This window comes from Candidozyma pseudohaemuli (genome assembly GCF_003013735.1).
Source record: "Candidozyma pseudohaemuli strain B12108 chromosome Unknown scaffold00001, whole genome shotgun sequence".
Classification (NCBI taxonomy): domain Eukaryota; kingdom Fungi; phylum Ascomycota; class Pichiomycetes; order Serinales; family Metschnikowiaceae; genus Candidozyma; species Candidozyma pseudohaemuli.
Genome location: NW_020194435.1, coordinates 141729 through 156273, shown reverse-complemented (window position 1 = coordinate 156273; position 14545 = coordinate 141729). Strand labels below are relative to the sequence as shown.

The window sequence follows — 14545 nt, the reverse complement described above, 5'->3', positions numbered from 1 at the left end:
TACCCTTTTTCTTCATTTCCTACCTCTCGTGTGAGGCAACAGTCCATAGTCTAAGCTCAAGGCTGTGGCTGTTATAGACAGACTGGTGCTCTAAAGCCTCCATGTAACGGGGGATTCAAATGCTTCAAAAAGTAGGCTGACGGTGCTTTGCATGTCGACATTGGAATGGAAAACGGGAAACCCTCTTCTGTGGTTCATTTTGTATTCACAGCGTTGATTGCGTCATAAAGTGGAGTTGTCACTGTTTGCCTTGAGCTGGTTTATGGTTGTTGTGTTCGTCTTTTGACCTGATAATTGGCCATTTGTTTCACATCTTGAATTCAGAAGGTTCTGTTTAAAAATTCCCTTTTTATTTGATAACTTTAAAATTAAAAGAATGGTTTGGAAACATTTGCTGCTGTTAGTCGCCCCTATTCAAGTCGAGTGACGCCCAACTTTGCTAAATTAAGTGGCAACAAAAGGGATGTAAACAAAGTGCACCTCCCGCCACAGCCTTTCAACCATACTCTAAATTAAATGCAAATTTGAATTCAGAAAAAAAAAAAGTAGAAAAAAAAAATAGTCGACCCCGATAATAGCCTCCCAACGCCTTCCTACAACCTCTGTGATGCTCTATTATGTGTATTAATTAACGAGTGACAATGCTGTAGACATCGGGTCCCAAGTTGTTGCCCTTGGTGACGTGGTTCACAGCCAAGGCGATTTCACAACGATCAAGGGCCCGGGCCTCAAGCTTGTTGTGGTAAAGTTTGCTAACATCGTCCTTTTCGTGAAGCCTGTTCTGGACTGAAGGTTGGATGAGGATTGCCAGCAACCTCATGAACTCGAGCTCCAGGAGGGGCTCGGGGCGTCCTTCGTCGGACATTTTTATGTATGTAGTTTGGCCCTCGAGTCCTCTTTTGCCCGAAACGTGTGGCACACTGAGGATCTTGCCCAAGTGAGATTGCACCTTGTCGCCCACAACCTGGAAGAAAGTGGGGCCCTTGGCGGTAGCAATGCAGTGAGAGAACTTGTGGTTCATGGAGGGGAAATTGACGTTGAGCAGGAGAGACAGCGTGAGGGTGGGCTCCACTTCCTCCACGAGTTCCACGATTTTTCTGTTGATGTACTGGACGTTTCTGGCCACAGGGTTGGCCTTGAAGGAGTCCTCGTACTTGGCCTCCTCGACATTAAAGTACCTCTCGTCGCCGTAATAAATATGGTCGTGGTCCTCGCTGGAAACGGAGATCACAGGGAAGCTCTTCAGCTGAGCCAAAAGAGCCAATGCCTCGGCCTGGTTGTCCATCTGCTCGAGGTCCTCCACCACAACGTCTTGTTTAGAATTAGCAGAGGTCAAGTGGAGGCCCTCGTTGGGTCCCACAATGACCAAATCAGGAGTAAACGTGGGGAGGTGGTTGGGGAGTATGTCGGAAAAAGCGACCGAAAGAGCCTCGAGAGGCTGAGCATCGACGTACCAGAAGTTGGGGTTGAGTGGGTCCTGGCCGTATGCGCCTTCCCTGACGATATCCTGTTTTTGAAAAGCCTCGTCGAATTTGTCGGACTCCCTCTGGGAGATGGTATTGCGGACCCCACGGGGCACCGTATTAAGCTTTCGGATGTTCTTGTGGTAGATTTGCTGTGCTGGCAGGAGGTGGTTGAAGTCGCCTCCTTGTGGGGCGCCCACGACGATCTGTCTTTTTTCCAGTTCCACGCTGGAGTATTCAGTGTTTGGGTTCAACGAGGCCACCACCTTAACATTGTGGCCGTCTTCTCTGAGAGCCCATTCCAAGTAACGAGGGCCCTTGGCAACCCACGAGTCTGTGGTTGTGATGAGGATGTTGGCGGCAAGAACCACCGGTAGTAAGAAAAGCTTCATGCTGTTTCAGAAAGCGAAAATGGAGGGCATGGCCGGCTTATAAAGGGCATAAGATTAATAGCGTTTTTGCATCCACATGGGGCGCCGGGAGTGCATACAGAGCGCACGTTGTGGATGGCGTATGCAAGCGCCCCAGGCTTCGACAATAAGCGAATTATTAGCCCACATGGGTTAGACAGCTTTTCGTGCGCATGATGGTGTCAAAAGACAGAGAGCGCAAATTGGCAGATTTTGGTGGAGATTTGGAGGAGATTTGGGAGAGTGGGATTTAGAAAGATTTTGCAAAAAAAAATTGTATTTATGCCCGCCGCAGCGTCGCTTCCACATACGTCTGCTGATGCTTTAGGAAGTGCAGCGCCGGTGATGTAGCTTTTGCAACAAGGCGAATTGCAGTCATGGTAGGGGAAGAAGGACTTTGTGGATTTCGAGAATATCGAGAGTAACACGAGATATTTCTATTTTCGGTGGTTTTTATTTTTGGCCAGGGTCTCCATTCTGGCCCACTTTCCTTTGACATGTTCCATATTTGACATCTTGCGGCTGCCGCTTGCGCCTTCTTTGCCTGTTTGAACCACCTCGAGTTATAAATAATCCAAAGTCGAAAGATGCTTCTATTTGGGGCATTGGCTGATACGTGAGACCTCAAACGATGGCCCTATTCGTGTTTTGTTTGTTATGGTGAGCTGCTGATTACTATGGCTCACCAGTAGACGGCCTCGGTCATGTTTGATGACACACGAACGGCGTACAGCTACTAGAAAAAAAAATACAACATCATCCAGGCGCCTCGTACAAGCCAAAGTCCCCGTTCGCCGTTGCCTGCGCCTGGTGCCAAACGCCTTTACAAGCCTCTTTCGAAAACGGCATGTTTAGCGATTTCGACAAACGCATCACCAACCTTATTTCCTCCCGAAAACCCTAAACCTTACGCTGTTGCAACGACGACGTCAATCAACTGGCGAAAAGGCCGCACAGGTGAAGGGCGGCTAAATGGTCTTCTTGACGCAGCAAATGAGAGAAGCTCAGGGTTCAACCTAAATACCTATAGCCTTCACTAGCGCTGTGCGTTATGTACTGGCACGCCCATTTTACACAAGGGAAAGACAATTCCGGTCTGGCGGCGGCTGCCTTTGACGGGGAGGGGTGATTCTTGAAAAGGGGAAATTTGTTGTTGGAGAGTCTTATTGGATTACTCTGCTTTGTGAGAGATGACGAGGCGTCGTTTTTTAGAAGCTACACTTTTGCAGTGCTTTGTGTCACTTGAGAGTGTCAAATGACAGCTCCCGATTGTCGAGATAGCCTTTTAGTGTTTTTTCGTTTTGGGGAGTGGGTGAAACTCTTCACCCCTTGATATCATCTAGGCTGGGGCTTCTGTTCACTGCAAGTGCCAAGCAGCAAGAACTGTGGAGCTTTTTGTGGGTTTTGGAAATTTCGAATCAAAGCGATGACCCAATTCTGCTTTTGCTTTTGTGCATTTTTGGGTCTTCGTCGATAAGGTATAGAGGTCGGAGTGCACCAGTGATCCCACCTAAATGGAAATGGTGAAGATATTTTACAACTCCTCAGAGGGCAAATTACGTTTTACAGTTACATAACCGGTGAAATAGTTGCACCTATTTCGGTACCGGGCTTCAGACCTTTGAAGTCATACTTTTTGTGGCCATTGTTGAGCTTATAGTGATGATGTGGTGATGATTTGGTGAAGTGCAAGGCCAAAGACACCTTAGCAAATTCAGCTACCTTGAAAGGCTTCCTATTCGAGGAAATCGAATCACATTGAGTATTTTGCTGCTACCACATAACAGCAAACGACGTATAGTTATGCGGAAGTAAGTGCTACAAACACACGGACCACCGATAGCGTCTTTATATGCTGATCGTTTATCCTTGACAATTTATTCTTGTGACTCGGAGATATCAGCAATAATTTACTAAGAGCAATTGACCAATCACATTGAAATTCATCAATTCCCCTTGATCCCATCTACCATAGACCATTCTGGCTATCGTCAACATACACTAGACAAAACTTGCGCTATGACGTAAATCCCGGAGATAGCATAGAAGCGGAAGACCCGATAACCCAGAATTTCTTCATATGCTTACTTAAGGGGCACAGCTGGCTGAAATGCCAATTTGGCAGCATCTGAAAAAAGATCATTCTCGCTTGAACCCTCATGCTATTGTAACATCTCCACACTTTATTGTGTGCGCCGAGGTTCACACCTGTTAGCTCCGGAGGCCGGGGATTCAGCACAGACAATCTTCTGTGGAGATCCAAAGCCGTCTTGTTAACTTTGCTAGGTAAAGAGCCCCAGAAAACCATTTATTTGCGTTTGGCTCTAGATTCACTGATTATGTGCTGAAAGACTGGTCTATATGGCTTATGGAGCTATCAGAGCCAAAACCGCCAAATGCCATCCATTCACCAAAAGCCAAATCTCCCCAATCAAAACAACAACATCCAATTCAAATCTAAAAAACCCCTGGCAAACTGGGTATCCACTTTGCAGCCATTTCGTCACCTCCCATGTATGCACTGCAAGATCTCGGTTACTTTTTTTCCGGCTCCGATACATGATAAGCACCCCACTCTGCATGTGACAGAAAGTATAAAACACCACCATTATGCCATTGAAACCCCCAAAATGCCCTACGCTTTAGTTTCAGGAGCCTCCTCGGGAATCGGCTACAACTTGGCCTTGATCTTGGCCCAAAGGGGCTATAAGGTGTATGGAGGAGCACCAGAACACACACTTAAGTTGATGGAACCATTGAAGAAACACGGAGTGGTTCCGTTCGCTTTGGACATCAGAAAATCAGAAAGCGTCCAGGACGCCGTCAAGTTCTTCAGGGAGCACTCTGGCAGTGACTCCTTGGACCTCTTGTACAACAATGCTGGAATCGCTGAGGGTGGTCCAGGTTACGACTTTGAAGACCAGGCCATGTTGGATATTTACGCCGTCAATGTCACGGGCCATGTGTTGATGACCAAGTACTTTTCGCCTTTCATCATCCAGGCCAAAGGAGCCATCGTGTTTACGGCGTCTGTGGCTGCTATTGTTCCGCTTTGCTGGACCTCGCTTTACTGCAGCACCAAGGCTGCCATTGACGCTTACGCTAAGGGTATTCGTGTGGAATTCGAGCCATACGGAGTTCGTGTTTACTCTGTGATTACCGGCGGTATCGATACGGACATTGCCAAGGACAAGAAGGGCGACATCTCCAAGAAGATTGCCGAGTTGCCTTTCCAGATCGAAGGGCTTGAGGAGAGTATCCGTGCCAGTGCCAACATGACCAAGAACGGCACTAAGCCGAACGATTATGCCAGAAGGGTCTTGAACAAGGTGCTTGCGAAGCACAGAGGATTCAATATCTACGAGGGTCACCGTGCTGGGCTTCTCAAGTTTGTGCTGCGTTGGCTCCCGCTCTGGTTGCAGTACTTTATTCTTGGGTCGTTCTTCAAGCAGAGGAAGCCTTTGGCCGAGCTCAGGAAGCGTTATAAGTAGGTTTAATGATATGGTAGGCCAGTGATGTGTAGGGTGAAGAGTATGGAGGGGCAGCGTTAGCAAAGGCAAGAAAAGCCGGGAGTGAATTCGATTACTTTCAAAAATGAGTAGAAAAATTCGTGAATGAATTTCTGATCGACGAGGCCAGATACACAGCATGGAATCTCTGATGTTGAAAAGCTATCCTATGACTTCTACATTATTGTAGACTACTGACTCAATAAACGAAGCACAAAATGAAGAACTTGAAAATTCAGAGTTTATCGGGTCTTAAACAAATCGATCTGTGCAAAGCCATGAACCCATGCTCCTCTAGACGACCAATGCCCCTACAGTAGAGCAGATCTCGCAAATCTCTAAACAACCAGACTACTCCCAACACCAAACAACAAGATCCCGTTGCCATACTCCATCGCCTTCGTCAAAAATGACTTTTCGTGAAAAAAATGAAAATCCAACCGAACCATGGCCTCCTCCCTATACACGGAACAATGAGTATGGAACACCGTCAGACCCAGTGGTACCCACCAACCCCCATTTACCCTATTTTCCTTTAAACCACCCCTTAACCACAATTCACCACAAAAAGTCCAAATCAGTCAACCCCCATAATATTTTTCCAGATTCTCCCCATATTGGCCTGTAGTGTGACCTTTGCGCCCTTGCCCAGCAAAATCACCAGGCAGGCTTCAGGCCTAACCGAGGCAACCAATGACAGCTCGGAACACTCCAAAAGGGGCCGTTTTTTGAAAATCACAAGTATAAAAGAAAAGGCAAATCCGCCGAATCCCAAAAATCTGCCCTTTTTTTCTCCGACCCTCTGGATGTCCATCCCTCGCCTCTCTATATCTACCGCTGCATGCCTGGCTGTGCGCATTATCAACACCTTTCTACTACCGTCTTTCTTATAAATCACCGATGGTGCCTTCACCCCCGGGGAAATACACAAAGCTCGAGCAGCTGGAGTCGGATCTGGATGCAGAGGATAACCAAAACAAGCCGCTCGTGGGTCTGGAAAACGCCGAATCTTCTCTGGTGACAGAATACGAGGATGCCGGTTCGCCCCCAGGTTCACCTATATTCGTACAAGATGCAGCGGAAGGCAGTTCTGCAAACCTCAGAGACTCCGAAACAGAGCCCTCCCGGTCGTCCGACTTGGAGGAGCAGCGGCTGCCGGACCAGGTCCGCTTGTCTCCCTCGCAGAGGTTCATGAATGTCATCCACTACATGTTCCCCGTCAAGCAGACGTACCAGAGACTCAATAACGGTTTGACCACCGGACGCCTTCAGGCGAACGTGCCGGGTCGCTTTGTTGGCCAGGGAACAGACGGTGTGTTTAGAAACCTCATGGCCAAGCCTGATACCCAGGCGGAGCTCAACACCCAAGAACAGCACCCACCCACATACGACGAGGCTGCTGCAGACAGCACGCCCGAGCACTGGGAGACCACTATGATCAGCCCCATGTACGAAAACGAGGTGTTTGTCCAGGGCTTGCCGGTGGGCAACTTGGCCAACTTTGTATGGAACGCTCTAGTCACTGTGGCTTTCCAGCTCGTGGGCTTCATTCTTTGCTACCTCCTCCACACGTCACACGCTGCCAAGCAGGGCACCAGAGCCGGCTTGGGCATCATGATCCTTATGTTTGGCTGGGACAAGATCCCCTCCAACTTTGGCCGCGCCGACCAGATCCCGGTCCGTTACGAGCCTGAAGACCCTAATATGATAGACATCACAAAGTCGCTGTCGATAAAGGCCGGCAGCAGAGTGGACGAGTACCACCTGTCGCTTTTCAACAAGCTGGACTTTGCCAAGTTGGAGAACACCAAGACGCCCTACTTTGCATACGGGCTCATAGCATTCGGCATTTTCATCATGCTCAAGGCGCTGTTTGACTACTTTAAAGTGAAGCAGAAGGAGAGACGCATCTTGGCTCCACAGGCTCTGTCGGAGGTCAACACCACAACCGAACCAGCGAATTCTCAGGAGGAGTGAACCTCCCCAGCTATACTGTAGTGAGGCACTCCGAGCTGGTCTCGTTCCCGCAGCCGTTCTTTACACACGTATACCACTAATGCATCGCTGCCTGGCAGCTAATAAATTACTATTTATGGGATTATTCTTTTCTTTTTAGTTCATGAGCACCAACATCTTCTCGTAGATGGTGAACACAATGCCTCCACTCAACATCAAACGGCCCAATCTCGGCGTGGCTCCTTTCCAGAAAGTGAGCAAGCCCTCGTCCTTGAAGATTCTGACAAAGCAGTTCATCGTCGACGTATAGAGCTTGCCAGCGTCCAACGACTGCATTCTCGTCTTCACTGTATCTATAGGCATGGTGGTGTAGACTGTGACAGTTCCTGCGATAGCGCCGACTGCAAAAGTAGCTGCAGATGACAAAGGCTCGTTGGCGTGAGTGTTGGTAGCTTGTTGCACCATGGTCTTGATAGCATTGTAGGAACCAAGACGAACAGCAGAATTGGCACCCTGTCTCATGGACACAGGCACAACACCAGCGTACATGCCCTTGAAGCCCAAGTCCTTGACCAACTTGACGGTTCCTGAGAGCAAGCCGTTCTGGTACTTGGGCTTGGCTGCCTGCTTATCGTCGATCAATGCGGTCTTGATGGCCTCGAATGGAGTGACTGCAACCACAGACTCCAACAAACCAGCACCCAAACCTGCGAGAACACCTCTTGGGCCAGAGAGCTTGCCGTTCTTGTCGGATAAGAGCGCCTTGATGGAATCAAAACCAAGGAAACGAACAGAGGCCTTAGCGGTGTTACCCACAATGAAAGCAGGACAGCCCACGTACAAAGCGCCAACACCTTGGGTTTTGGCAACGTTGGCAATCAAAACCAATGGGTTTCTGGACGCCGTGGACGACTTGCTCACAAGCTGTAGTCTGGTCTTAGCGAACTCGAATGGGTAGGTTACCACACCCTCGACAGCACCAGCGGTACCGCCTGCAACAAAAGATTTGAAAGGATCGACTTGCTGCGGTTAGTTGGAGATGGTCGTATTTTTCTCGATCAACATACCTTTTTATCGGATGCCATTGTGGAAGAAGGCCGGTATCGGACAAATTTTCGTTCGCAGTCAACGTTAACTTGAGAAAATTATATGGGGTCTCAATGCGACTAGTGCGGCGCATAAGCGGCGGCTGCGAAATGCCCACTATTACTCATCCTGTGATAGCCAGATATGATAAGGAGATTTTTGGTGGTAGAGCTGGAGGCCATTTGATAAATGCTGTGTTTTGTTGGACGGAGGCGAGGTGATTCGAGACTGTGGATGCAGCAGAGTGTCTCAATCCTAGGATTGTATGAGTCCATGTGAACCCGAGGTTGTGCAAAGGCCCTTGTAATGTATTCAGAGCTTTCGTGATGCTTTAAGGTCTCGAAAATTTCCCTCCCAAGCTTCAAGGAGACTTGGCCCTGCAGCATCCATAAATCCACAGACCTCATACCCACTCACACATCCTCAAAGTCAAACTCATCGTCGTCCTCCTCTTCCTCGTCTTCTTCAGCTTCTCTTTCAGCCAAATCAGCGTAGTAAGCCGCAAGCACATCCTGCGCATCCTTCTCTTTCTTAGCAGCAGCCTCGACAGGTGGAGAGGCAGAACCAGCACCGTTTTCTGTCTTGACCTCAGGCTCCTCCTTGATTTCAGTCTTGGCCTCTTCGTCGCCATTGAAGTCTTTCTGGCCAACAGTGGATGCCGAGTGCCACGAGGGCAAGGCGTTTTGCTCCAACTTCTGTCTTCTCTCCTCCTTTTCTTGTTGCTCTCTTTCGTAATTCTCGTCCGAAGCGGTAATCGAAACATGCAAAGTGGCGTTGGCCTTGGAAGCGGCGTTTTGTAAGGATTGCGACATCTGGCCCTTTTTACCAGAACCACGACCAGACAAGTTGTACAAAGCAGCCGAGCCGGACTGGGCTGGAATGGCCTTGGTGAGTGCCATTTCAAAGTTGTTGTCCTCGATGTTGGAGTTGTCAATCTTCTTCAAGTAGCTGATAATGGGGTCTATCTGGATCATGAGCTTCTCGAGTCTTTCCTGTTTGACGCTGGCCTTGAGGGAGGAGTCGTCCTCGACCAATACTCCCGAACACTGGTCACAAATGAACGACGACTTGTCATCGCTCAATAACGAGATTGCATCAAGCTGGGACACCTTTCTTCCGCATCTAGGGCACAAGTAGCCGTGAGGATTGCCAAAAGAGGACATCTCATCCTTGATGGTGGACACTATGGAGTGCACTTTCCACTTGATGGCGTCGATGGCCTCAGTGATGTGGATGTAGTAGTATGTTCTGTTTGCTAGTCTCTGCTGATAGTTCTCTTCTTTCTGCACGTGGGTCAGAAGAAGTCTATCCTCCACCAACCTGGCGCAGTAGGCTCTGAGTTCTTTTCGAGGAATGCCCAAAAGATGGATCAAGTCATCTTCGGAAAGAACCGAATGTAGCATGACGGCATCGGCGACGAGAATGCATGGCCGGGAATGGAAGGCACGCACGACAAAGCGGATAAGCGACCTGGTGATGTCGTCCATAAGGAGTGTGGTGGAGTTGAAGAGACTTGATGATTTGCTGTATGTAGGCGCTTTGACGAGCGTCCAGAGGGATGGGTTTATTGGGGGAAAGAGGGTTGTTGGGCTGTGGGGGAGAGGTTTAGGGAGTGTGTTTTGTGGAGTTTTGGATCATTGTGGATTTTTGGGGTGTTTGAGGAAAGGGTTGATTTGTGGTGGTGGATGGTGGTTTTGCAGTGTTCATGAGAATGGCTGCGAAAAGTGAGAATTGAGAAAGTGGGTGAGAGTTGAGGTGAGAGAGGGTGAGATTTGGGGGAATTGGTGTGTTGAAGAAAAGAGATAAAGGGATTGGATTTGGAGGGTAGGAAATGGAAAATTTGCTACATAGCTTAGAATATGCTCTGTGGTAAACGTACGAGGTTAGGTCCCGGTTGTACTACAACGCAGTGTGATATAGGCTTGCCTGATGGTTGAAGATTGCCATAGTCGCTAAACAATAGATAAATTGGAGGGAGTCGATTTAAACTACATCTGTGGACATAATGTATGTGGAGACCAATCGATGTTTCACACTGGAGTCGACAACTCTCGATGGACCACACAGAAGCCATCTAATCGACGGATAGCCATACCACAACTACAAGAAAAACCGATATCAGCGGGGCACTTTAAAGTATAGCTTTTCCAAAGAGATAGCTTTTCCAACAAGATAGCACTTTCAACGATAAAGCATTTTCAGTGGTACCCCCTTCAGCTACATTGTCAAAGCGTTTGCCAAATCGGCATCTACCTCCCCAAAGTGGCACATCTACACCATCTACACCATCTCCGGCCCCTCCCATACTCCTTCACCCACCCCCTCGACCTCCGACAATAAAGTGCCCCTTGTCGTGAAATACGCATTGCCAGATCACAATAAACTTTCTTCACAATACCAAGAAAGCACATCAATGAAGAACACAGCGTCCCTGGCGTTGCAAAAAACAAAAAAGATAACACCTTCTGCCTGATTCTACACGGCCTCACGGCGCCTAAGTCCACGTCTATCTCCCAGCAGCAGCAAGCAAGCAAAACGGTGTTCCACAAAATGACAGAATCGTTTTCGCAGCCAAATGAATTAACCCAATCGAGAACCCCTCAGTCAAGCCATACCCTCCAAGCCTGGTTCCGGAAGCTTCCCCGGCCTCGAACCCCAAATTCCCAGAGACCTGGCGATTCCTGATTTGTCGAAAAGTTCCCGAACCCTTTTCTTCATTCCGTGGCACCCGCCACAGATGGCTGCAACTTGCTTATCTGAGACACGCCTTCCAGGCGGGGCACAACGTGATTGGACAAGAACGCTCCTTCAGGATGCTCAATCTGCCCGAACAAAGAGACGCCAACGTTGTGGGAACATTCCACGAGGCTGCCATTTCGGGGTGGTCTAGCCAGGGACTGAGATACTGACTAAAAACTTTTGAACTTTTTAAAATCGATTAAACAAAACTTTGACTATTACTTTCAAATTCCTAATCACCTCCCTTCACTTCCTAGGGCTCCCGCCTCATGGCTGCAAAGTTGCTGGGACGCAGAGGAGTTCTTCGCTGCAATCCCCTTCGCTGTGTGCAGTGCGACGCGCTTTATCGTACATGTCCCCCGATTGTCTGGCCACGCTCCCACTGCTTCACGCCGCGCTTCAGCGCAGGGATTGATAGACAAAGACGGCATATAGAGTATCTGTGTGCACGCCACGCGCCCTCCCGCAAGCCGCACGAACCCAAACCGCGTTTTGCTCTTTTCTAACGGCCCACCTCTTCGCTTCCTTATATCCTACCTTACTTCCAGCATCCGTGCCACATCCAAGAAAACCTTTGTTATTAACATCCCCATATCCAACCAAAAGGAATCACCATATCACCACCATTCTTTGCTTGGGCCAACTACTACGATCCCCCATATCTCCCGCTCACCTTCTGAACACCTCACCAACCTCCCTTCCACTGCCTTCAACACTTAGCCCTCCGCAATCAAGCCGGCAATCCTGTTCCCTGAGATGTCCAGAAGACCCCTTCACAAACACAGCGTGAACGTGCTCACCGACACCCCAAAGGCACACTCCAAGATCACCACACCCCCTAGATCGGTCCACCTCAAAAGGAACCACACTGTTCTTGAAACGCCTGTCCGCCCAGATTCCCATACCCAGGGCTTGTCCATGAATAACGTGCTTTTGCTGCCGGCGTTTTCGTCGCCCCAGCCGCCACAACCCCCCATTTTCGACCACCACCTGCTGCTGTCTCTGTTAGCAACCTCCGACACCAGCAACACGTCTTTGGCGCCACCTCCACCGTTCGCCTCCACGTTCCCACAGAGCCAGAATTCGTTCGGAAGCTCGTTTGGCAGTGTTTTCGAAGGCCCTGCGCCACCAGCTCCAAAGAAGAAACTGAGGCCCAAGAAGCCCAGAAGAGAGGCCGCCGACACGTGCTTCTCCATCGATAGCCATGAAAAACCTCCCTATTCGTACGCCACGCTCATTGGCATGTCTATTCTTTCCCACCCAGCCAAGCAGCTCACGCTTTCCCAGATCTACACCTGGATCTCGGAAACCTTCAAGTACTACCGCCGTGAGGACGTGGGCTGGCAAAACTCCATTCGTCACAACTTGTCACTCAACAAGGCCTTCGTCAAGGGTATGAAGTCCAAGGACGGCAAGGGCCACTTCTGGTGCATCAAGCCTGAGTGCGAGGACCTCTTCCTCAAGGCCAAGAACAACAAGAAGAGTTCGTACCACGAGGTGATGGACCAATTGGCCGTGGCACGCCGCCGCAACTCCGTGGCCTCGATTCCTCTGTCGCCTACAGCTGAGGATGACAGGCGGAAGAACGAGGAACCGGCCGCTAAGAAGCTCAAGACCGAAGATCCGCCATCTAACTCGCCATTGGAGAACAACCTTCTCAGAACTCCAGTGGTGAAGGCCCAGCAGGACCAGGACAAGCCCATCCTAGCCGAGAAGCACATGACCTTCACGTCCAGCTTCAGCTGCAACCTGAACTTCGAGCTTCTGCCTGCCCACCCCATGGAAACTGGGCCGCTCCTCGAGCCTCTCACACCAGCAGCCATCACCAACGTTGTACTTCAGCAGACTGGCTCTGCCTCGAGCGTGCAGCTCCCGTCCATCACTCTCAACAGAGTGGCTCCCCCACATATTCCCCAGCTACAGCCTTCCATGCAAAACACCACCACTCCTCGAACCGCTGGCTCGGCTCGTACACCCATTGCAGCCATCAAGACGCCTCTTCGGACGTTGAAGACGCCTCTGGGCAGCACCTTGGTCCGCAAGCTCTGGCAGTCTCCTTCATACCTCGAGGAGTTCTATCACTCGCCATTCGGAACCGGCAGAGCATTACTCAACTCGTACGATGACGATGACATGCTCATGCGAGCATTCGACAGCCCAGCCACGTCGCGAGACGGCGGCCGGGTGAATCTCATCAACGAGTTGAAGCGTGCTGACGACGATGAAAAACGTGCCGAGGCGCCTTCGAGCGATGCCACCGATATCGATGGCGATGACGAGTAACGAGCTGCATACTATAGGTTATTGGGATAAATTTTGGGTCTAGCGCAGGCGGGCGCTATGTTTGATTTTTGAAATTGTTGATTTGTGTATTATTACTCCTTGTCAGTGCTGGCACATCCCTGGCACCCGCAGGTGATGCAGCCTTCGGACTCCCTCTGCTCATCCTTGAGCTGGTTCCGGGGCACTCGGCATATACACGTGCTGCCGTGGTTCTTTTCTTTCGCTATAATACAGTTGACGCAGCACAAACGCTCGTAGCCTTGCTTTTTCCACTTGGCGATCAAGTCGGCATTGACGAATTTCTGTCGAAGCAAGTAGTCGTAGAGTTCCTTGGATATGAGCTTTCTTTCGTAGTACATGCTGTAGACATAGCGGCTTATCTGGTGGTTGAGCTTTAGTATGGGCCATAGGGAGGAGTGTTTTGTTTCTGTTTTGAGGGCCTTGCGCTCGGCCTCCTTGAGTTTCACCTGGAGTTTTTCGATTGTGGGTTTGACCTTATCATAATCTTCGGGGACTTTTTTCGTCTTGACTTTGGGCATGTTGTTGTGATTAGAGATGAGATGTTGATAAGCAGCGCGATGAGTGGAAAAAAATAACGACATCAGCAGGATTCGAACCTGCGCGGGCAGAGCCCAATGCATAGCTCGAAAAGTTCGAGTGCATCGCCTTAACCACTCGGCCACAATGCCTAGAATCGTAGAATTTACTGCGCAGGGTGTACAGAAGGAATAGGATGAAGAAGGTTTTTGATCTCATTTTTTCCTGAAAATTGGAAAATTTTTGACAAAACCTATTTTGGGGGAAAGTTTAGCCAAATTTTACGATGAGCCGGTTTTTAGCGCCATCCAACCACCATTGACCACACCATGGCAAGGTAACAGCGGATCAAGGAGATCAGGAGGAGGAGAGAGCCGATCTTCCAATAAACACCCTGCCTTTTTTTCCCTGACAAATAATAAGTGGCCCTGATTTGCATTGTCAGCCCAACCGTCCGCTTTTGCGTGCTTTTACGATCACAAGGCCCAGCGAACCGCATAAATCTTGAATAGAAGCAACAATGGACCGAGGGCACAGCATCCAACAAAGCCGGCCGGTGTGC

The 14545-nt window shown here is 49.5% G+C and overlaps 7 protein-coding genes and 1 non-coding gene across 8 annotated transcripts; 3 read left to right on the top strand and 5 right to left on the bottom strand.

Annotated features, from left to right (window-relative positions):
• Window positions 1-628: 628 nt before the first annotated feature.
• C7M61_000066 (uncharacterized protein) lies at window positions 629-1855 on the bottom strand (the record flags this gene model as incomplete). The annotated part of the gene is made up of 1 exon (XM_024855527.1): window positions 629-1855. The coding sequence occupies one exon, from the start codon at window positions 1853-1855 to the stop codon at window positions 629-631; it is 1227 nt and encodes a 408-aa protein (XP_024715126.1).
• Window positions 1856-4503: 2648 nt separating this feature from the next.
• Window positions 4504-5364, top strand: C7M61_000065 (uncharacterized protein; the record flags this gene model as incomplete). Its single annotated transcript, XM_024855526.1, has 1 exon — window positions 4504-5364. The coding sequence occupies one exon, from the start codon at window positions 4504-4506 to the stop codon at window positions 5362-5364; it is 861 nt and encodes a 286-aa protein (XP_024715125.1).
• Window positions 5365-6282: 918 nt separating this feature from the next.
• C7M61_000064 (uncharacterized protein) lies at window positions 6283-7359 on the top strand (the record flags this gene model as incomplete). The annotated part of the gene is made up of 1 exon (XM_024855525.1): window positions 6283-7359. The coding sequence occupies one exon, from the start codon at window positions 6283-6285 to the stop codon at window positions 7357-7359; it is 1077 nt and encodes a 358-aa protein (XP_024715124.1).
• A 135-nt stretch (window positions 7360-7494) lies between these two features.
• CTP1 (Ctp1p) lies at window positions 7495-8423 on the bottom strand (the record flags this gene model as incomplete). Its single annotated transcript, XM_024855524.1, has 2 exons — window positions 7495-8361; window positions 8406-8423. 2 exons carry the CDS (start codon window positions 8421-8423, stop codon window positions 7495-7497), a joined length of 885 nt encoding a protein of 294 aa, XP_024715123.1.
• A 414-nt stretch (window positions 8424-8837) lies between these two features.
• On the bottom strand, window positions 8838-9911 carry TFA1 (transcription factor TFIIE subunit; the record flags this gene model as incomplete). Its single annotated transcript, XM_024855523.1, has 1 exon — window positions 8838-9911. The coding sequence occupies one exon, from the start codon at window positions 9909-9911 to the stop codon at window positions 8838-8840; it is 1074 nt and encodes a 357-aa protein (XP_024715122.1).
• A 2008-nt stretch (window positions 9912-11919) lies between these two features.
• Window positions 11920-13446, top strand: HCM1 (Hcm1p; the record flags this gene model as incomplete). The annotated part of the gene is made up of 1 exon (XM_024855522.1): window positions 11920-13446. One exon carries the CDS (start codon window positions 11920-11922, stop codon window positions 13444-13446), a length of 1527 nt encoding a protein of 508 aa, XP_024715121.1.
• Window positions 13447-13538: 92 nt separating this feature from the next.
• BUD31 (U2 snRNP complex subunit) lies at window positions 13539-13985 on the bottom strand (the record flags this gene model as incomplete). Its single annotated transcript, XM_024855521.1, has 1 exon — window positions 13539-13985. One exon carries the CDS (start codon window positions 13983-13985, stop codon window positions 13539-13541), a length of 447 nt encoding a protein of 148 aa, XP_024715120.1.
• Window positions 13986-14042: 57 nt separating this feature from the next.
• C7M61_000059 lies at window positions 14043-14135 on the bottom strand. Its single transcript has one exon. It is a non-coding gene; the product is annotated as a tRNA-Ser (tRNA).
• Between the last annotated feature and the right edge of the window lie 410 nt (window positions 14136-14545).